The 20,940-nt window shown below is 43.3% G+C and overlaps 2 protein-coding genes and 1 pseudogene across 3 annotated transcripts in view; 2 read left to right on the forward strand and 1 right to left on the reverse strand.

The window, feature by feature from the left end:
• Positions 1 to 1,326, reverse strand: part of RNF10 (ring finger protein 10) — a 31,824-nt gene extending 30,498 nt beyond the window's left edge. For both annotated transcript variants that reach the window (XM_026515010.4, XM_026515009.4), the window contains exon 1: positions 692 to 1,326. In XM_026515010.4, the coding sequence (XP_026370795.1) occupies positions 692 to 848 (157 nt within the window). In that variant the 5' untranslated portion in view covers positions 849 to 1,326. The remainder of the gene's footprint in view (positions 1 to 691) is intronic.
• A 684-nt stretch (positions 1,327 to 2,010) lies between these two features.
• LOC113267117 (40S ribosomal protein S7-like) lies at positions 2,011 to 3,319 on the forward strand (annotated as a pseudogene).
• Positions 3,320 to 5,208: 1,889 nt separating this feature from the next.
• COQ5 (coenzyme Q5, methyltransferase) lies at positions 5,209 to 19,713 on the forward strand. Its single transcript, XM_026515000.4, has 7 exons — positions 5,209 to 5,450; positions 9,081 to 9,230; positions 11,744 to 11,965; positions 15,898 to 16,004; positions 18,077 to 18,165; positions 18,755 to 18,866; positions 18,945 to 19,713. The coding sequence occupies exons 1-7, from the start codon at positions 5,249 to 5,251 to the stop codon at positions 19,044 to 19,046; spliced, it is 984 nt and encodes a 327-aa protein (XP_026370785.2). The 5' UTR covers positions 5,209 to 5,248; the 3' UTR covers positions 19,047 to 19,713.
• Positions 19,714 to 20,940: the final 1,227 nt, after the last annotated feature.

Genomic DNA, 20,940 nt, shown 5'->3' on the forward strand with positions numbered 1-20,940 from the left:
CTCTTAGTTCATTTGCTTCCTAAGTTAATTTATTTAATTCTTATTATCTCCACATTTACAGAAAAGGAAATTCGGAAGCTCAAGGTCTGGTAGATCTGAAAGTCTGAATCAGAGCCCGTGCTCTTAACCACGACTCCAGAGTGAACAAAGCCATTCGAGGATGAGTCCTCTTCAGCAACAGGGATGAATCTGAGACCAGGTTATTAAATATGAAATTTGAAGTCCTTGGGCCCCACCCTCCCCTGTTTAAACTTGAACACTAACCAATGCTAATTCAACATTAAAGGGCAGAACAACTTGGTGGATTAGAAGCTTGGACTGGTGAGTCAGACAAACCAGGTCTTAAGGCCTGCCGTGAGGCACATACTGGCTGGGTGACCTTACCTTTTCTGAACCTCAGTTTCCTCATCCGCAAAATGGGGATAAGAATAGCACCTACTTCACCAGTCTGTTTCGAGTATTAACACAAGGTTAATGCAAAGATTCATGTAAACCACGCTGTACAGTGCTCATTAAGTGTTAATTTTTAAATAATGGGAGCCACGGAAAAGGGGAGAAAGATAGGAGGAAACGACAGTACAAAGAGGAGCTGTCCCTGGGTGACCCAGCAGACACCTGAGCCAGGATCCTCCCCAGCCTCCCGGGCAGTCGCCTCCCCCCCCCGCCCCCCGCCGTGGGAGCCCGCCCTTACCGCTCTTGGGTTTAGACTCGCCGGCCGGCCCCGCCGAGGCGGAGCGGGGCGGCTGTTGCCCTTTGCTGCTGCCCGAAGAGGCGGAGGAGCTGCTGGAGCCGCTGTTCTTGTCCATGTCGGAAGCGGTGGCGGCGGCGTTGGGGGAGCTCTGCGGCATCAACGGGGGCCTCGGCGGCGGCGGCGGTCGGAGCGGAGCGGGCGCGGCGGGGACCCAGGCTCATGGCGTTCGGGGCCGGCGGGGGTCGGCGGCGGCAGCGGTTCTCGGCCTTCATGGCGACATTTTTCCCTGTTTCCTTCCTCGGCTTCTCAAAGTGGAAAGAGAAGCGGCGGGCGGGGCTGTGGAGCCCGGCGGCGGCTGCGGCGGCGGCGACAGAGAAGAAGGAGGAGGCCGGGGCTCGGAGGTCCGGGCCGGGCCTGGCGGGGCGGAGGCTGCGGGGGAAGGGGAGGCGAGGGAGGGTGCGCGAGCCCCGCCGGCCGGCCGGACACGCTCTCCCGCCGCGGGGCAGGGGAGAGGGCTGGCTGTCTTGGTGTCGGGGACGGGTGTCTCCGACACAGCGACGGACACTCGCCTCTGGGCCGAGGCCGAGGTGCTCCGGGAATGGCGACGAGTCGCCAAACAGCATCTCGAAGAACCCGGATGGACTCTATATATAGTGGCGATGTGGGAGTGAGGTCCTCTGGGAAACGTAGTTTTCTAACTACATCCGGGCCCAGTGATTCCCCACCACCACCACCACACACACGCACACACACCCCGCCTTTGAAAGGATGATGGGACTTGTAGTTCAGGTTTTTAGTACGCTAATAATGTGCACAATAATATAATATGCACCACTACCAATAACGCCTCCAAACATTGAGATACTTGTGGGATCCTTTTATTTACTTATTGCTTAATTTATAGTTCTTATTCTAGTATTAATATCTATTTATGGCTCTTATTCTATCTCCCAATAATAATAAGGGCAAAAATAATGACAAACCCTACATTTAATATCACTTTACAGCACTTCATCATACAGAACTTCATTTCATTGTTAATAAGTCATTTATTAATATAAGCCATTGTCAGGGCACCTGGGTGCCTCAGTGGGTTATGCATAGGACTTTTGGTTTCAGCCCAGATCATGATCTCAGGGTGGTGTGATGGAGCCCCACCTTAAGCTGCGGGGCTTGCAGAGCCTGCTTAAGATTCTCTCTTTCCCTCTCACTCTGCCCCTCCCCTCCCCCACTCACACGTGTGCACGCTCGCTCTCTCTCTCAAGAAAAAAATATATATGTCATTGTTAATATTTCATTTCATTGTTAATAGTATTACCATCATCATTAGCAGGCATTGCACTGTGGGTTATATGGATTATCACACTTAATCCTCACATTAACTCAAATTTAAAGACAAGGAAACTGGTTCAAAAAGCTTAGATCAGTTAGCCACCATCACATAGCTAATAAGTGATGTTCTCAGCCACCTATGAGATAAGCAGTTCTCCAATATGGACATTGAAACTTAGAAAATCTCATCACAGCTGTCTGTACTTTGGAAAATTATAAATGATTCCTTTCAACCATAGCAGTTTGAGATTTGAAGGATCACATACACGCACTGTTAAAGAGATGAACAAATAATTTTTCAGACTAACCTCAGCTAGTTAGAAACCTATTATATGCCAGGCCCTGCACTGAGCACAAGGAATGCCAAAATATATTCAGATTGAGGCCTTTATTATACTCACCGTTTCCTAAGTGAATTAAGCAAATAAGAAACTACAGGGGCTAGGCCAGAGCTCAACAGAGAAGGCCATGTTCAGTTCGAGCCAAAATATGATGAAGCCCAATGGCTATGGAAGAGTCCAGCACCTCCTAAGCTCTCCTCGAGTTGCAAATGAACTCAAACTCAAGGCCCAGCTAAGGGAGCTGAATATAACAGTCAAGGACACTTAAGTCGGTGGTCAGAAAGCTATTATAATCTTTGTTCCCACTCCTCAATTGAAATCCTTCCAGAAAATCCAAGTCCAGCTATTTCATAAACTGGAGAAAAAGTTCAGTGGGAAGTGCGATGTCTTTATCGCCCAGAGTTGCCTGAGCCAACACAAAAAAGCTGTACAAAAAATAAGCAAGTGTTCCACTCTGACAGCTGTGCATGATACAACCCTGGAGGGCTTATCTTCCCAAGTGAAATTATGGGCAAGAGAATCCACATGAAACTGGATGGCAGCCAGTTCGTAAAGGTTCATTTGGATAAAACATGGCCAAAAACGTGGAACACAAGGGTGAAACTTTTCCTGCTGTCTATAACAAGCTCACTAGCAAGGATGTTAATTTTGAATTCCCAGAGTTTCACTTGTAAACAAAACTGACTAAATAACATATCATTCACCCAAAAGAAAGGAAAGGAGGGAGAGAGGGAGCGAGTAGGGAAGAAAAACTACAAGGGAAAATAGTAACAAGAGCTATAATAAAGTTAACACAAAATGCTGACTATAGCAAAGGCTCCAAGGAGAGGTGTACAAACAGTTGGGGGTCAGGGGTAGAGGAGGGCTTCCCAGAGAGGTGTCACTTGAGCTGAGCATAGAAGGATGAGTGGAATTTCAGCAGTCATATATGAACAAATAAATAGACAAAATCCTAGAATTCCACTAATTGGGTCCTTTTTGGCTCCTTATGCGTCATCACATGCAATACAAAACATTAATAAGTAATGTATATATAAGTGAATCAATTTCTTGAAATTAACAGTTTTAACTGGAATAAAGAAAATTAGATACTAATCTCATATTTTGAAATTTCCTTAAAATGCCCTTCATCAGTCCTTGTCCTGCTTCACCTCTTGCAGTTATTCCCCCGCAAGTGATATTGAAATGAGAACAAATACAAAATGTTGGTTTGGAAACTTACTTTGATGTCTAGAAGGAACAGCCCCAAAGCCTGAGGTCCATTCTTATGTACAACTAGATACGGAAGATATAATAAGTTTCCTTGATGAATTTTTATTTCCTTTAACAATAATGTGAGAACTCTATTTACATGGATGAATCATTCCTTCTTTCTATCACTTTTAAAAATAAAAGAGAGGGAAAGAAGAAAAACCCGTGCAGCTCTTCCAAAAGAAAGCAGTAGGTGTCCATCTGTCAGGCTACACATTAAACCAGGAAGAGATTTTTCATTTTCAAAATAGTTTCTTAGGGTCCTTGGCGCTTTCTCCTTGTGAAATATTTACAGGAAACATACATTTAAATAGAGAATCAAAGCAGAAACATAGAAATCCAAGCAAAACTCACCACCTCCATCCTCTTTTGCTCAAGATGGTCTACATTACCCTTTTCATAAAAAAAGAACAGGAAAATCTGGGGTTGAAGTAAACATCCATGCTATGCCAGTTGGCGCTACAAGCCTAGCTTTGCGACAAAAGAAGAGGGAGGGTGAGTGGTGATTGGGTCTGACTCACTAAACAGACACCAGAGCTTTTCTTCCCATTTATAAACTTCTTAGGTACATAAAATGTAAAGACCAAAGAACAGCCTTTTGTACGTTTATTTTTCAGAGTGGTCTAGCACATGTTTCTCAAGAATGGTCTGCGAATTCTTTGCATCAGAATTATCCCAGGAGTTTGTGGATCTCCTGGGTGGCTCGGTGGGTTGAGCATCGGACTCTTGGTTTTGGCTCAGGTCACAATTTCAGGGTCCTGAGATCCAGCCCTGCATGGGACTCTGCGCTGGGTGTGGAGCCCACTTTGGAGTCTCTCTCTCCCTCTCCCTATGCTACTCTTCACCCCCCCCACCCCGAGAATAAATACATCTTAAAAAAAAAAAAAATCACCACACAAGTTTGTTCAATAAAGATTCCCAATGCCCATCCTTAATGTAGGGATTCAAAGTCTCTGAGATTTGGGCCCAGGAATCAGCTTTTTTTTTTTTTTTTTTTTTCTTTTGGAGAGAAGATAGAAAGGAGGGGCAAAGAAAGAAAGAGAGAGAGAGAATCCCAAGCAGGCTCCACGCCCAGCATGGAGCCCTATGGGGGCTTGATCTCAACACCCTGAGATCATGACCTGCGTGAAATGAAAAGTCAGAGGCTCAACCCACTGAGCCATTCCGGCACCCACAGGAATCTGCATTTTAAAAATCAAACCAGGTGATTCTTAGGCACATCAAAGTTTAAGACAATTGACCTTGTTATTATCTGCCTTGTAACCACACCGTACCTTAGTTTCCTACTTCTGCACCAGAAAACAAGAGTTACTGCGTATCTTGCGAGTTAGCATTCATCCTGCTGGTTAACAAGATTTAGAGACATGGCCGCTGAGAGGTGATTGTGGGCTTATCCTAAGGTCCCTTCATTTCTGGTGAATTCTATATGCAAAGTGGGAAGAGAGAGAAGAGGGATTTCCAGTACTCAAAAACTAAGTAGCCTCCGGCCTCCGGATCCCAGAGGTCACACGCGTAGCTCCCTAATAATGGGTTTCAGAACGCGTTCGGCTAATAGTGTCTCCTACCGGCCGCCGTTGGCCCTCTAGTGATGCTACACTACGTACTGTCCGGGCGCTGCCACCTTACTGCCAAGATGGCGACCCACAGGAGCTGCGCTTTATGGAGCTGCTGCGGTCGTAGGTGGTCGCGGGTGATGCGGTGCTGCCGGCTCCCCGGGTTTCGTAGCTCCTGGCCCAGGGGCCCGCTGGGTGCTCGGCACTTGTCCCAAGAGAAGCAGGCAACGGAAACACATTTCGGGTTTGAGACTGTGTCGGACAAGGAGAAGGGGGGCAAAGGTGAAAGGGGCGAGAGGGCGGACGGAGGGATCTATCTGCGATCTGGTTTCTTCAGCTCAGCTAGGAGTTGATTTAACATCCTGTTGACTCGGATGCTGTAGCCTGTGCAGTCCTGACCTCCAAGGAATCACACACCCCCCCCCCCCCAAGCCTGACCCCGCAGAGTTTAGATGCCTCCTCTTATTAAACACAGTATTGTTATCCCCAAGTTACACACGAGGAAATTGAGATTTCGAGATTAAACAAGAACTGGCCCAATTTAATATAGTAAGCGGCCGAACCAGTATTCCAACCCACTTCAGTGTGACTGCAGAGCTTATGTTCTTCACCTCTTACTAAAGGGTAGGTCCATTTTTTATAGAAAGGAAGGAGAAAAAGCTCTTCGCTATGCCTCAGCTTCCAAATTGTATAAGTAGGAATAATAGTAAGCGTTCCCTTAGAGTTATAATGAGGATTAGATTACTTCATACATTAAAATATTTTGAACAATGCCTGGCACTTCTTAATTGCCCAATAAATGTTAGATATTGTTGAGCACAGTTTCTTTGTGTCCAGCATTGTGCTATAGGCATGGGAAAGGAGAGGACTGTTTTAAAACTCCCAACTCTACCATTTATAATGGGGAAGGTGTTAATGCCCATTTAACAGGTGGGTATGGTGAGGCTCTGAGAGTATCCTTCACTTGGCCTGTGATCACCCAGGAAATAAAGAGAAAGAATTCACAATTGAATATCCCATCCTCTTAAAGACTACTACATTGTCTATGTCTCACCTCAGCCTTGCTAAATACATAGCTCTACTGTAACTCTTTGAATATTGATTTTAAATTAACATTTCACTGGACTGTGAATTCCCAGAAAGCTAGGACAGTGGCTCATTCATGTTTATATCTTCAGTGCCTGATGCACTTTAAAAGCTTGATAACTGCTTGTGTAATAAGACAAGCCAAGTAAAACGATAGTAAATTTTTATTAAGGACTTGAAACCTTTTAGAATACTTTACATTAATTCTTGTAAATACAGCCTTATGAGGTAGAGACTATTAGCCTCACATTATAGATGAAGAAACTGTTGAAACAGAGATAGTAAGTCACTTCCCCAAGATTCTGCTAGTAAGTGGCAGAGCCAGGGCATTTAATCCAGGTGGGTTGTTTCCAAAATGATAATAATGCCTAACCTCTGTATTGTACTTTACAAAATATGAACATTTCACACACACAAGCAAGGAAGAGGTTACCCACTGAGCTAAATATGTATCTCGCAGATGGGGACCCAGCATTGAAGTACAGGCAGTCTTCCCTTTGCACGGTAGTGCAGGACCATAAAGATGACCATGCACGCTGAAATCATGCACAATGATATTAATAATCAATGGGAAAAATTAGAACTGTTCTATGACTTCTAAAAATTTTTGAACATCGGGGGTGCCTGGCTGGCTTAGTGGAACATGTGACTCTTTTTTTTTTTTTTTTTTTTAAGATTTTATTTATTTATTTGACAGAGATAGAGACAGCCAGCGAGAGAGGGAACACAAGCAGGGGGAGTGGGAGAGGAAGAAGCAGGCTCATAGCAGAGGAGCCTGATGTGGGGCTCGATCCCATAACGCCGGGATCACGCCCTGAGCCGAAGGCAGACGCTTAACCGCTGTGCCACCCAGGCTCCCCTGAACGGAACATGTGACTCTTGATCTCAGGGTCATGAGTTTAAGCCCCACACTGGGCATAGAGTTTACTTTAAAAAATTAAAAAATTATTGAACATCAAAAACTGTTATAAACGTATAGAGATATGGAATAAATAGTAAAGTTAATATTTATTTAGCAAACTATGATTTAAAATTAGGTTTAACTTAATTAGAATTTTTAAAATTTAACTTTGTTTTTTAATTAAATTAAAATTTTAATAAAAAATTAGAAACATTAGGTTGTTTTATTCCTTTGTAAAAAAAAAAAAAAATCTACCAAAACTATTTTGAAAAGTGTTTGCTACCTTCTGGTCATATTATTTACAATAGGGAGCAAGCATCTTCTCTATGCCTTGGCAAATTGCTGTACTCCTTTCTAAATTTCAGTCAGCTTTTAACATTTTATCCTTTCACTGTCAATGTCATGAGCTATCTCCAAGAATTCCTCTAGCGTGAGATTTTTTTTTGCTGGCATCATTTCCTCTGGGACATCTTCAACCTTTTCGTCACAACCACATCCTCATTCACGTCCACAAGTTCATCTTCGCATAGCTCTTCCGGCTGCGTATCTAGAGTGTCTTGAGCACCAGTGTTCCCACAGTCAGCTGTTTCACCTATAACCCATGGACATTTCACTTCCAATATTACCACTTCTCATATCTTTGCGGTGCTTTCATTTTCATTGGCCAATTTCCTCTTTCAGTTATCTAGTTTTGTAAAATACCACACGTGTTTACAACTGAGAGATAAGGAGGTAACACAACTATATGCTTTGCTGTCTGCGTGTGAACTGAATGACTGATGTGTAGTGACCTACCAAGTGCCAACGGAAAGAAGTGACATGATTGGTTACTGTTCTTGATGCATGTCTGTTATTTACAGAGTGATTTATGGGCTGAAGAACTACCGGCGAATTTGTACTTCATGTGGTTACTCACGGTTAATACACCATTGCACATGAATGATGTTGTTGGGGGACTGGTGTTATTTAACTAGACCACAGTCACTGAAACTCGTGTATATCGGAACCATGCAAAGCAGAGATTGCTTATACTCGGTGGGTTGAGCTGTAGTGTCTCTGAATACCCTGAAGAAAAAAGAAAAAACAAGGAAAAAAAAAAAAAAAAACAAGTTTGGAGATCCCGGGGTTGACAAAGGCATTCAAGATTGAGTTCAGGAGGAGCTCAAGAGTTGCTGATTCAGCAGAGGACAGGGATGTTTGGGATCTGTGCAGCACATTTCATCTGAGAAACTCAAAGCATCGCCCCTTCATTACCTAATGCAGCCTTATGGCAGGGTGATAGGGAGCTGGCACTGAGTTTTTCATCTTACGGGCAGAGAAACAGGTGTAAAGAAGTTACACGTAGCCTGTGCTTTAAAGTGCCTTAAATAGTAAATTCCTTCTCCCACTAGGCCAGATTCCACATTCTCCCTTGATCCTATCAGATTTATGAGATTTATGAGGGCCCTCTGCACTGTGGCTTGGCCCTGATTCACATCTTGCCATTCATCTGCCCACCAAACTGTACTTGAGGTTTTTCCTCTGTGTCCAGGCAGGGATGAGCTGAGGCCTTCCTATCCATTAGTCATGTATTTCTAATGATTTTGTTGTTTTCTGTTAGAATAACCATTAGAAAAATTCCATACCCCCTCCCCATCTTCTAGGAAGTGGAAACCTACTTAGTAGCAAGTAGGTGCATGGCATTATTATGGGGTAGTGGTCCGAGATAAAGGTAATTAAGCAGAAAAGAGGTTGGTTCCTTACATGAAGTAAGTTAAGCCTTTCTTAAAAGAGTTTAAGGGGCAGATTTGGGCATCAAGCAGTATAGCTTAACTTCACCTGACAAAGGCAACTTCAGGGGAGAAAAGCTTCATCCTCTTTCATTTAGGACTTCCCCAAGTTAATCTTGTTAATAGCACAATTGTGATGTATTTCTCCTATGTCAGTCTATCATGTGTTTGAAAGTGTGGCCAAGAAGTATGATGTGATGAATGATATGATGAGTCTTGGTATCCATCGTATTTGGAAGGATTTGCTGCTCTGGAAGATGCACCCGTTTCCTGGGACCCAGCTGCTTGATGTTGCTGGAGGCACAGGTAATGTCCAGTCAAGTATCCTCGAGTATCACTGATCACCTTTTATAGAAATTAGTGTCTCTTGTTCGAATGAGGTAGCTTACCTACCATTAGGCCAAAGATGGTAATTGAAAATCAGCACACTTCTAAGAAAGGTTACTCTTTTCAATGAAATGTCACCCAAAAACACGAAATATCAGCTTTCTGCCTGTCGTTTTTCTAAAATGCACGGGGTTAAAAGTAAAAAGATCACTTTTTTACTCCAGTGACATCTCACCATGTGAATCACTTTTATTCTGTTTAACCTTTCATCCACTTTTCCTCTTTCTTTGGGGGGATGCCCTTTCTCATATTCCATAAGCTTTCTAGACAATCTTTTCTACCTAATCCATTATCATACCAGAAATCAAAAGCTCAGCTGTTTATACGTGGTCCTTTGTTACTTGGTGCACACTAGATATCTGGGGAGAAAAACGTCATGGGTTTCTACAGTGCATCTTGGTGATGTTATCACATGGTTATGTACATGAGAAATTACATTAGAATAATGTGGCATATAATGTAATAATGTGATCACTGATACCAATAGAATAACAGAATGAGAAATGACAGTCTTCATGAATGAAACGTGTTTATGTGTGGCTTTGTTGGTGTGGTCCTCTCCCCAGTGGAAGCTCAGAAGGTAGTAAGACACCTTGCTCAATGGAGGACAATTTAACAGAATCTCTTAAAGTCTACAATCTTTACAGGCTAGGATCCCACAATTCCAATTCTCCGTATCTGGTCTAAAAACAACAACAAAACACAACAACACCGTTGCACAAAGCTATAGCTACAGAAAGGGCTCCGTCAGAGCTGCCTACATCTGTGCCTTAACCTGTAGCATTACTGCGTGCTGGCAACTGCCCATTGAGAAAATGTAACTAGAAGGTAATCCCATATATTCAAAAAGACATTTTAAAAATATATAGCTACAAATACGCTCACTGCATCATTTTTAGTAATAGTGAAAACTTGGAAATAACCTCAATTCTGCCTCAGTAAAGAAATTGTTTTAAATTAAGATACACCCATTCTATGAAATATCATGTAGCTATTTAAAAGAATGTGGAAAACCTATAAATACTGATGGAGAGTTCTCAAAGACATATTCAGTGGGAAGAGAAAGAAAACAAGTGGTACAACTATGTGTATAATATGATCCCCGTGTATGTTTCTAAGTTGTTTCATATAAAATTTTTAAACATATAGGAAAGGGACTGGAGAATACCTCATTGGTTGGAGAGACTAGAAAAACTTAAGGATATATTTCATGCAACTAGTGTAAGAAAAACAAAGACAAACTACATTATAAGAAAGGAAATGTGATCCTAGAAAGCACTGTCTTGGCCCAATCAGTATCTACCTGGTCACAATAAGATAAACACTTTCCAGTTTTAGACTCCAACCAACAAAGCACAGAAGATGTAATTACAGCTACAGAGCAAACAGTATGTTATCGGTCCGTCTTGACAGTGTAGAAGTGCACACAGTAGAAGGTTGAAAAGAGTCAAGAGGTACCGTCTGTAATTGATGAAACAAATAAAATACTAGTCTGTTATTCTAGTTTACAAAGGAATCTATGAGAGACTATAAAATGCGATCTAAATATATTTCGAAGATAGAGGCAAGCAGAGATGAGGGGTGAGGTATCATTATAAATTTGGTAAGTAAAGAAAGAGCTGGAACCAACAGAAGGCACAACTGAAATGATTGAGAAAGACGATCCCTGGGGAGCTGAACTAGGCATGGGAAGCGGTAGGGCAGGGGATCCTTGCTGGTAACTATACCCTCATGTTGCTTTCGTAACAATTATTAGAGACTAGAAGGGGTGCGCACTAAGCACTTACTGGTTAGGTCTAGAGAGGGTATGGAGAAAGAATGCAACTTTTATGTTCTCTTCTAAATATTTGGGTGAGTCTTTTATAGTGAGAATGTGTCCATGCGTTACTTATGCAATTTTTTAAAAGGTTTTTTAAGAATATTAGAAGTTAACAGGGCGCCTGGCTGGCTCAGTCAATAGAACTGACTCTTCATCTTGAGGTCATGAGTTTGAGCCCCATGTTGGGTAGAAAGATTACTTAAAAATAAAATCTGAAAAAAAAAAAAAAGAATATTAGAAGTTTTTAAAAATGCTGTTTTGTTTTTTTTTTAAGATTTTGTTTATTTGTCTGAGAGAGAGGAGGAGCAGAAGCAGGGGGGAGCCTCAGGCAGAGGGAGAAGCGGGCTCCCCACTGAGCAAGGAGCCCTACGGGGCGCTCAATCCCAGGACCTAGAGATCATGACCTGAGCCAAAGGCAAATGCTTAACTGACTGAGCCACCCAGGCGTCCCAACTTTATTTTTTAAGTTACTATAGAAATGAAGAGAAACTTCAATTTTTTGGATACTCCTCAAATCCTGTACCTTTGTTGCTCTGTTTGGGTCTTGGAAATGTTGGGTCTTTGCTTGTGTTTACGTTCATGTTTGCGTCTTTCCCCTGTTGGGTTCCCACAGGTGACATTGCATTCCGGTTCCTTAATTATGTCCGGGCACAGCATAAGAGAAAGCAGAAGAGGCAGTTACGGGCCCAGCAAAATGTATCCTGGGAAGAAATTGCCAAAAAGTACCACAATGAAGAGGACCCCTTGGGCGGTTCCCGGGTGGTGGTCTGTGACATCAACAAGGAGATGCTAAAGATTGGAAAGCAGAAAGCCCGTGCTCAAGGACACAAAGCCGGTAAGTCCTATGGAAAGTAGACACAGTGGAAGTGTTTGTGTGTTTATGAAATAAGATGGGATATAGAAAATGTTGAGGTACTTTATTTTCAAAAACATACAGGATAGGCAGGAGTCAAAGATAATTTCATGTGCCTGAATCCAGTCTGTGTGCTGTTATGTACATTATTTCGCCAACCCAGGGAGTTAGTCTGATCAGCCCCATGTGACAGAGCTGATAACCAAACTCCAAAGAGCTGCTTGAGTAAAGTGCCTTTGCTCAAGTAACACAGCTTTTAAATGGCAGATCCCAAATGGGAGCTGAGTCTTGGGATCTTAGCTCTTGGACCCTGAGATGGAAGTTTTGCTTTCAATTCCCAGCAACTCCCTGCTGATCCCATTTGTCTGTTTTGGAGCCATCCCATTCCCCATCAGTACTCTGAGGGTTTGACGGGTAGAAGCTGAGAAGGAGCTCTGCCCTTAAAGCAGGCACTTGCCCTTCAGACACAAGGGAGTACAGGCAGCTGGCAGCCTCCAGCTCTCAGAACCTTTGGGCTCCGCCTCGGCTTCCAAGCTAGGCTTTTTTCCGGCCGTGCTCCAGAGCTCCCTATTGGGCTGGCTTAGGCTTTATCAGATCCGCACTGAGGTCTACAGGCTTTCCCCACTCAATCCTGCTTCCTCTTCCTTTTGTCTAACCCCAGGTGTTCTCCCCTTCCCCCAGCCCCCCCCCCAAAAAAAAAGCCCCTTTTCACTCCTCCCTCATCTGGGCATCTGTTTCTCAGAGGGCCCAACTGATAGAATGAAAGAAACAGCTGGTAAACAGTACTCCTTTCAGCAGCAGATAGGAGAGTGACTGAGTGTCTCTGGGAACCCAGAGCCACCGGAAAATGGACAATTTGTGCTCCAGCTTAAAGAAGCAGATTTCACATTTTGCCGTTTGTTTTCATCTTCAAAATACTTCCCCCCAACTTTATCAGGTAGCAGTAAGGATGTGGCAGCTGCAGCACGTTTTCCCAGCTTTCCAGAGCCGCCGCGCTGCCCTCTTCCCAGCTGGCCAAGCGCTGCAGGCAGCCACTGAGAGGCAGTGGTCTGGGACAAAGAAAATAAAGTCCCTCGGGTCAACATCAGCGTTCCTGTCCTCCCCCTCCCCCACCAGGAGTGACTATGGTTATTTTAGCTCAATTCCTCCTCCTCCACCCCCCACCCCCAGAACGAGCTGCCTAGACGGACCACAACCCACTTGGCCTCCAAGATGAAGGGCTCTTTTGTTAACCGTCAGTGCTGATCAGAAAGCAGACAGTCCCTAGTGTTTTTAGACAAAGGCACTATGTTTCCTCACTCCTACTGAAAAACGTGTTTCCCTTCCCTCTGGTGCTCAGCCATAAAGAATGGAGAACAAAGATAGAAATGATAGGCAATGTTCCTTTTCTGGAATCATCCCTTCCACAGCATAGCGTGCCCTTCAGCCTCTCCTCACTGCCAAGACAAATCCACCGGCGTACGAATTATTAAGTGCTGCATAGGCGCTTGTCTTTCCTTATCTTTCCTCCTTGCTTTATCAACGTCCAAAAATGATGTCTTTGTAAAAAATATCCTGCGAAAAGAGCTGAAAAGGAAGATCCTAGAAATTATTTTGTACTAGTAAGTTAACGAGAAAGGCATATTTGTGTGGAGCCCTGTTGTGTGTTTTATTTACATCTTATGTGGACACTTCCTCCCCAGATGGAAGCTCCGAGGGCAGGAGCTTTAAAAAAATCATTTGAGGGGCGCCTGGGCTCAGTCGGTTAAGCGTCTGCCTTCCGCTCAGGTCATGATCCTGGGGTCCTGGGACCCAGCCCTGCCTGGGCTTCCTGCAGTGGGGAGCCTGCTTCTCCCTCTCCCTCTGCCAGTCCCCCTGCTTGTGCTCTCTCACGTGCACTCTCTCTCTCAAATAAATACGTAAATAAATAAATCTTTAAAAAAATTATTTGATAGGTTATAAAAGTGATATATTTGAGAGGACTTTTGGATTTTGCAAAAGTATTAAGAAGAAAGTAAATGTTACCTATAGTTCCAACATTGAGATGCTCCCAGTATTTTAATGTATTTTCTTCCTAGCTTTCCTAATCATTTCCTTTTTATAAAATTGAAGACTTTCTGTATATACAATTTAGTATCCTGCCCTAACTCAGCATTGTATCATGAGATCTTTCCATGTCATTAAAAATTCCTTAAAATCATTATTTATGATACTCTCCTGTATGGCTGTGAATCACGAAGATTCACATCACCAGTTTACATAACCAGCAACCAATTGACCTTTCACTTTTTTCTAAAGCTTTTGCATGGAGCACAGCATTGTGACATCCTTATCTGTAAATTTTTGCATGCATTTGTTAATTTTTACCTCCTGTATAACCTCAGACAAGTGTTTAAACTCTCCAGCTCTCAATTACCTTATCTATAAAATGGGAGAATAAAAACCACCTTGTAGTAGGAGGGAATATACCATAGCTATTGAAAACACAGGCTCTGGGATAAAACCACCCGAGTTCCAATCCATCTGGGTGACCTTGGGCAACCTGCTTTCACCTTCCTAATACTCAACTTGGCTCACCTAAAACAGGAGGATGATAGTAAGAGCTATCCCATGGAGTTAGAATGAGAATGTGATAAGATAACACACGTAAAGTGATAATACAGACCCTGCCATCAAGGGCTCGGAGCAGTTGCTATGGTGATGATGATGTCATCAATGTCATCTTCCTAAAAATCAAATAGCTGGTTCAAAGGATATGGTGGTTGTTTTTTTTAAAGATTCATTTATTTAAGAGAGAGACAGAGTGTGTGCACGCGAGCTGGGGGGAGGGGCAAAGGGAAAGGGAAAAGGGAAGCAGACACCCTGCTGAGAATGGAGCCCCACACAGGGCTGGATCTCCAGATCACGACCTGATCACGAGCCGAAACTAAGAGTCCAACGCTTAACCGACTGCTGAGCCACCCGGGCACCCCAGGGTATGGTTATTTTTAAGCATTTTGCTAAATACTGCTACTTTGCTTTCCAGGAAGGTTTTCATTTACTTTCCTCTGTAGAACCTTCCTTCTATATTGTATTTTATGTCTAATTTGCTGCAAGTTGAATAATGTTAAAGCTGAATCAGAATCCTTTAGTGGACAGAGCTACCCTGTTATGGGGTTCCCTTGGGTGTTTTCTGAATTTGTGACCAGACTTGGGGTCTAGACACTTTGATTCTCCATTAGAACCGATATAACTAGGCTAAATTCCATACTTAGAATACTTCCAATGACCCTTTGAAGTTGGTACTGTTATTAACTCCATCTTACAGATGAAGAAACCAAGGCAAAGTAGTTTATTCAAGATTATACAGCTAATAAATGCCGAAGTTGGAATTAAAATCCTGGCAGTCTAAACCCCAGACCCGGGATCTTAACTATGGTACTTCGCACAAAACACTTAGTTGGGTAAACACTTAAACACTTAATTGGGTAAAAATTGCTTGAAGGTGGGCATAACTGAGTATTCATCAAGTTCTTCTCTGAGACCCATGGGGAAAGAACTTCCTGCTAAACTTGAAGAAATTCAGATTCTGAGGCCAAGACACCTTGAAGACAGCGGCCAAGAACCCAGCGATGAAGGCAGGTGTGTGATGGTTTCTGATACCACATGTATGGTATTTGCCCAGCACCAAACTGTTCTCCAGTTCTCCCATACCAACTAGGTGTCCAACAATTCAATTCAGTTCTGACACTGACTCCCAGAGTTAGTCTCAGATTCCACAGACTGCCCCCACCTCAGAAGTCAGCCATCAGTGGGGTGTGCAGGCTGCCCCCACTTCTGCCTGGCTGACTACGAATCAGGGGATTCCCACAATGCCCTCCTCAGGTTTGACAGTTCGCTGGGTGCAGAAGAGACAGCAAACCAGAAAGAGACCAGGAATGACTTTTCTCTTTCAGGACTTGCTTGGATATTGGGAGATGCTGAAGAGCTGCCCTTTGATGATGACAAGTTTGACATTTACTCTATCGCCTTTGGGATCCGAAATGTCACACACATTGATCAGGTATGTGCGGCTGCGTCCTTAGCTTGGTGATTCCCATGCAATTACATCTCCTAGATCGGCCCCACAGGAAATGAGGAAAGCGGGAGAGAGTCTTCTCTCCACCCAGCTCCTGAATGACTGTTGGCAGGCTTGGGGGCCTCGATCCTTGAAGTTGCCAGTTTTCCTAGTCACGAAATTGAACAAGACCAAAACCACAAAGCCGATCCCCACTGAGGCCTTCGTTGTTTGGTTGGTATTCACATCTTTGAGCTGTCAGTCATGCTCTGGCATTCCATCTGTTCCCGCTCACTTGTGAAGTTGTCTGACCCTGTGAGTTTGCAGATCAGAGGCATTTCCAAGGCCAACACAGAAGGCACTCGAACACTTACTTTGGCAGAAGGTACCTAGAGTCATGGGTTCCTCTACAGGGAGAAGGGAAAATTTAGCTCTTAATCTAATGCAGCTTTTTTTTTTTTTTTTTTAAGATTTATCTTTAAGGAATCTCTGCACCCAACGTGGGGCTCCAACTCACAACCCCGAGATCAAGAGTCTCTACCGACTCATCCAGCAAGGCACCTCCTGATGCAGCTCTTCTGTATTTCTACTGCAGTATTCTGTCCCGAAGCATTGGAAGACAATGTGCAAGGCACCACATTGTTTTTGTAATGGGGGGTCCAGTTACCTGGTTCCTCTGCTTCCTGGGACATCTTTATGGTGCACTTCAGCTTGGTTTTTATGACCTGCCCCTTGTATATAGCCAGTTTATTACTTCTTTTCATTAAAAAAATTTTTTTTCAATAGGTTCAGGGTACAAAAGGGCATGTCAGTCAAAGTATGCCTCTCCTGTGTCCCAACCGTTCAGTGCCTCCTCTCCCTCCCTCTAATCACCAATTTCTTGTGTGCCTTTGCAAAGATGTTTTGTGAATATTAAACTTTTTCTTTTTTTATACAAATATTAGCATATGAAACATTTTGCCCATTGGTTTTTTCCCCTTGAAATATATATTGGGAGATTTTTCCATGTCGGTACATAAAGAGCCCTGGCTCTTCCTTTTTTTAAATAGCTGCATAGATTCCATTTATGTAGACATTCCATAATTTAATCAGTCTCTCATTAATAGTTAAGATGCTTCTAATCTCGTGCTGTTCAAACAGTGCTGCAGGGAATAACCTATATGCATGTCATCTCTACAATAGATGCCTTTTTCTTTTTTCTTTCTTTTTTTTTTTTTTTGGAGTGTGGGGAGGGGCAGAGGGAAAGGGAGAATGCTTTTTTTTTTTTTTTTTTTTTTTTTTGAGAGAGAGGACGGGGAGGAGGAAAAAGGGAGAGGGAGAAGCAGACTCCCCGATGAGCAGGGAGCCCAACTCGGGGCTGGATCCCAGGACCCTGGGGTCATGACCGGAACCAAAGGCAGACGCTTAAGCGACTGAGCCACCCCGGTGCCCCAGAGAAGGAGAATCTTAAGCAGATTCCACATGGAGACCAATTCAGCATGGAGACCAATCTCACGACCCTGAGATCTTTACCGGAGCCAAAATCAAGAGTCAGATGCTTAACGGACTGAGAGCCAGCCAGGTGCCCCGATAATAGATGGCATTTCTGTAAGATAGGTTCCTTGAAGTAAAATTTCTACATCAAACAGGATATCCATTGTGATTTAAATAAGTAATTGTAGGAGCACCTGGCTGGCTGTTGATAAAGGGTGCAATTCTTGATCTCAGGGTTTTAAGTTCAAACCCCATGTTGGGCAAAGAGTTTACTTTAAAAAAAAAAAAGAAAAAAAAATCCTGAAATAAGCTTTTAATAAATAAATAATAAATAGGTAATTGTGAAAGTGGCCGCCATGTGGCTGTACCAATATGAGTACTCCAAGTAACCTCTTCATGGGCAGCAGAACGCCTATAAAACTTAAGATATCGTAGGGTTATCGCTGCTGCTACAGCTTTCCAACTGAGAATGCTTGTGCATCTCATGGATCTATGGGAAATGCTAATTTTTATAATGCCTATCAAAGTTAAAGCTGTTTTGGCCTCATGGAATTGAGTGAGTTCTGCTGAGGACTGTGTTCTCTTGTTCCTTGTCTTGTGTTCAGGCACTCCAGGAAGCCCATCGAGTCCTGAAACCCGGAGGACGGTTTCTCTGTCTGGAGTTTAGTCAAGTGAACAATCCCCTCATATCCAGGTTCGCACTGTTAACAGGGCTTTATTCTTATTGTCTAGGCAAGGCTTTCCCGTCCCAAAATGGACAGAAAATAGCCCGTAAGCAGTAAGCATGAACCTCATAGTCCAGAGTCTCTAAGGGACAGGTGCCACCTCAGAAGTCAGCCAGTTCTGAATGACCACACCTAAGCCAGAAGAGTTTCAAACCAGCAACCAGAGGCTCAAGTTGGCCCACAGATGTATTTTGTTTGATTGATCGGATTTTAAGAAATTGACTTAGATGTTCGTATTTAAAAATCAGGAAGTTTCACGTAAAAATCTGCGTTTCCAGCTTCACTTGAGGAACCATATAGGGCAACGCTGAGCACTCACTCCCACATGGCAGTAGTCAGAGCTGCGAAGTACCTGCCCCTTCCCCTTAGTAGCACTTATGTGCTGCTTCCTAACTGCACCTGTCACCACATCCTCACTAGTCCCTACTGGTCTTGCACCTGGCCCACATTGCTTTCAGGTACTTGACTTCTATAGGCATTTGAATTGATAACTGCAGGCTTAAACCTTCTTGCTTCTTATCAGGGGGGCATGTTCTAATCTTTTGCCTTTGTGTTTAGGCTTTATGATCTATACAGCTTCCAGGTCATTCCTGTCCTGGGAGAGGTCATCGCTGGAGATTGGAAGTCCTACCAATATCTTGTAGAAAGTATCCGACAGTTCCCGTCTCAGGTACAAAACTTTGGTATTTTTCTACAAAGGCCCTAGAGTTTAAATCCAGGTGATCCTTGCTGTATCTTTGTGTTTTAGGAGGAGTTCAAAGAGATGATAGAAGATGCAGGTTTTGAGAAGGTGACTTATGAAAGTCTCACATCAGGCATTGTGGCTATTCATTCTGGATTCAAACTGTAGCTCCTTTACCACTCTGGAGTGTGAACCGGTCACACCCTGTTGAAAGCCTGGGACTGAAGGATAATCTGGCTAGCGAGCCCGACAGCAGAACATCCCCTCGAAGGATGTGTGCCTTGGACTCATGTTCTGACGTGATGAGTCTCCAAGTGGAAGAAACAGATTCTGCTGCAGCTTTCACTAGGAGCTGCTTCAGGGCTTCTCCCAGAGGTATTTGCTCGTATTTTTTGCTCAACTCCTGCTCAGTTTTCTTGGCTGTGCAGTGTGTGAAGGTAAAACCAGCACTGCTTCTCATTTTTGAAGTGCATTTGTAGCTTCTTTGCTGGTGCTGCCTTCCAGAGGGATAATGATGCACTTGAACCCAATGATGATTTGAACGAGAAAATGTCCTAGCTGTACCTGAGTCAACCTTTCAGCCTAGGACTAAGTCGGGCCAAAAACCAAGGCCCAAGCCAGAGGGCTAACAATCACAACTAGAATTAGGAACCGAACCACTAAATGAGTTTACAATTTGTGTGGTATTTGTTATTTCTTCTTAGGGGAGGGGGGGGGTGAGGGAAATACATTTTTGTTATCACTCAGTCCTCTTGTACCAAAAACTACTATTGGATCCTCAGTGCCTGTCATGAAGAAAACAAAGCCTTGATGAAAGAATAAATGTTCCAGGAAACTCCTGCTTTTGTGTTTTATATGGAAAGCTGCTTTATCAGAAGGGTTTTATAGCCACCCCCCAAAAAAGTTTGAAAACAGTTTAGCCTAACCCCCTTTGGTACTACGGGGCAGAGCTGGGCAGAACTCTTGTCTCCTTAATACAGTCCACTCTTTGATGTTAAAATGGGGCCAAAAATATTGTGAATGTGGATTAAGCTTATAGTTTTTAAGGGGCTTTGCTAAGACGTTGTAGAAGGCAACCTGTGACTTGGCTGGCCATTTGTTAATTGTGGATAACTTAGTTCAAGGCTATTTGAAAAGCCTTTAAATATGCTGCCTCTCGGCCCAGCACAGCAGGGGTCATTTATGTACCTTTTCTCAGATCTTGCTTGCCCTGTCATTGAAAAGCTTTAAGACGCAGCTATCTATATACGACCACCTCAAAGAACAGCAAAGAGCATTTGACAAAGTGCTAAACCTTAAAAAAACTTTTAGCTTACATTTTTTCAGCCAGCTAGAGCCTGCTGGCCTTTGAAATTAGAATTAATAAGGAGCAGACACTGGAAGGAATTTCATAAACCATCAACCCAATCCTATCTCTTTGGGCAAGTGGTTTTTTCATATCTGAATCAAAAAATAAAACAGTTAAAAGCTGCCACTTCCAGGCAGCAGATATGGGCCTGATCAAATTAAAACCCCCAATGTCCAGCCATTTGTGGACTTAACTCTAGGGTCTATTGCCGGAAGACTATTTGGAAGTAGGGCTAACTGAACAAGAATGATACAGCTTCAAACAAACATAGCCAGGCCACTACAGAGGGAAAGGAGCTAGAAAAAAGATGGATTATGGGAACATCTTCAGTATGTTTATATAAATACAAACCTAAATCACCTCAGTTACACTCCTGTTCCACAGAACCTCATCCTTCTTTCCTGCAAAAAGCAGGGGAAATTTTTTTCTCCCATTTTAACTGCCACAACAAACAGGAAGACAATTTTTTGCCCTTCTACCGTGAAACTTTCCCAGTCCTAACCTGGCTCAACTTAAGATTCCTAAAACCCCAAGTTCTAGTAGTAAGAATCTCCCAAAGATGTTACAACCTAATGCTGTGAAGCTGGGGTCATTTGAACTCTCTCCTCCCCTTCTGCGTAGCAGTAGCTTGGCTGTTCAGAAATCCTAATTGCATCTCACAGATCCAAAGTTTAAAACAAAAACCATTATCTCGTGTAAACACTGAAAACGCAG

This window comes from Ursus arctos, unplaced genomic scaffold (assembly GCF_023065955.2).
Source record: "Ursus arctos isolate Adak ecotype North America unplaced genomic scaffold, UrsArc2.0 scaffold_34, whole genome shotgun sequence".
NCBI lineage: Eukaryota > Metazoa > Chordata > Mammalia > Carnivora > Ursidae > Ursus > Ursus arctos.

Excerpts from the sequence above, each read along its gene's own strand:
- COQ5 (XM_026515000.4), top strand. The coding sequence starts at position 5,249 with ATGGCGACCCACAGGAGCTGCGCTTTATGGAGCTGCTGCGGTCGTAGG. Across the intron at positions 9,231-11,743 it reads TGATGTTGCTGGAGGCACAG|GTGACATTGCATTCCGGTTC; the intron begins GTAATGTCCAGT and ends GGGTTCCCACAG. Across the intron at positions 11,966-15,897 it reads TGCTCAAGGACACAAAGCCG|GACTTGCTTGGATATTGGGA; the intron begins GTAAGTCCTATG and ends TTTCTCTTTCAG.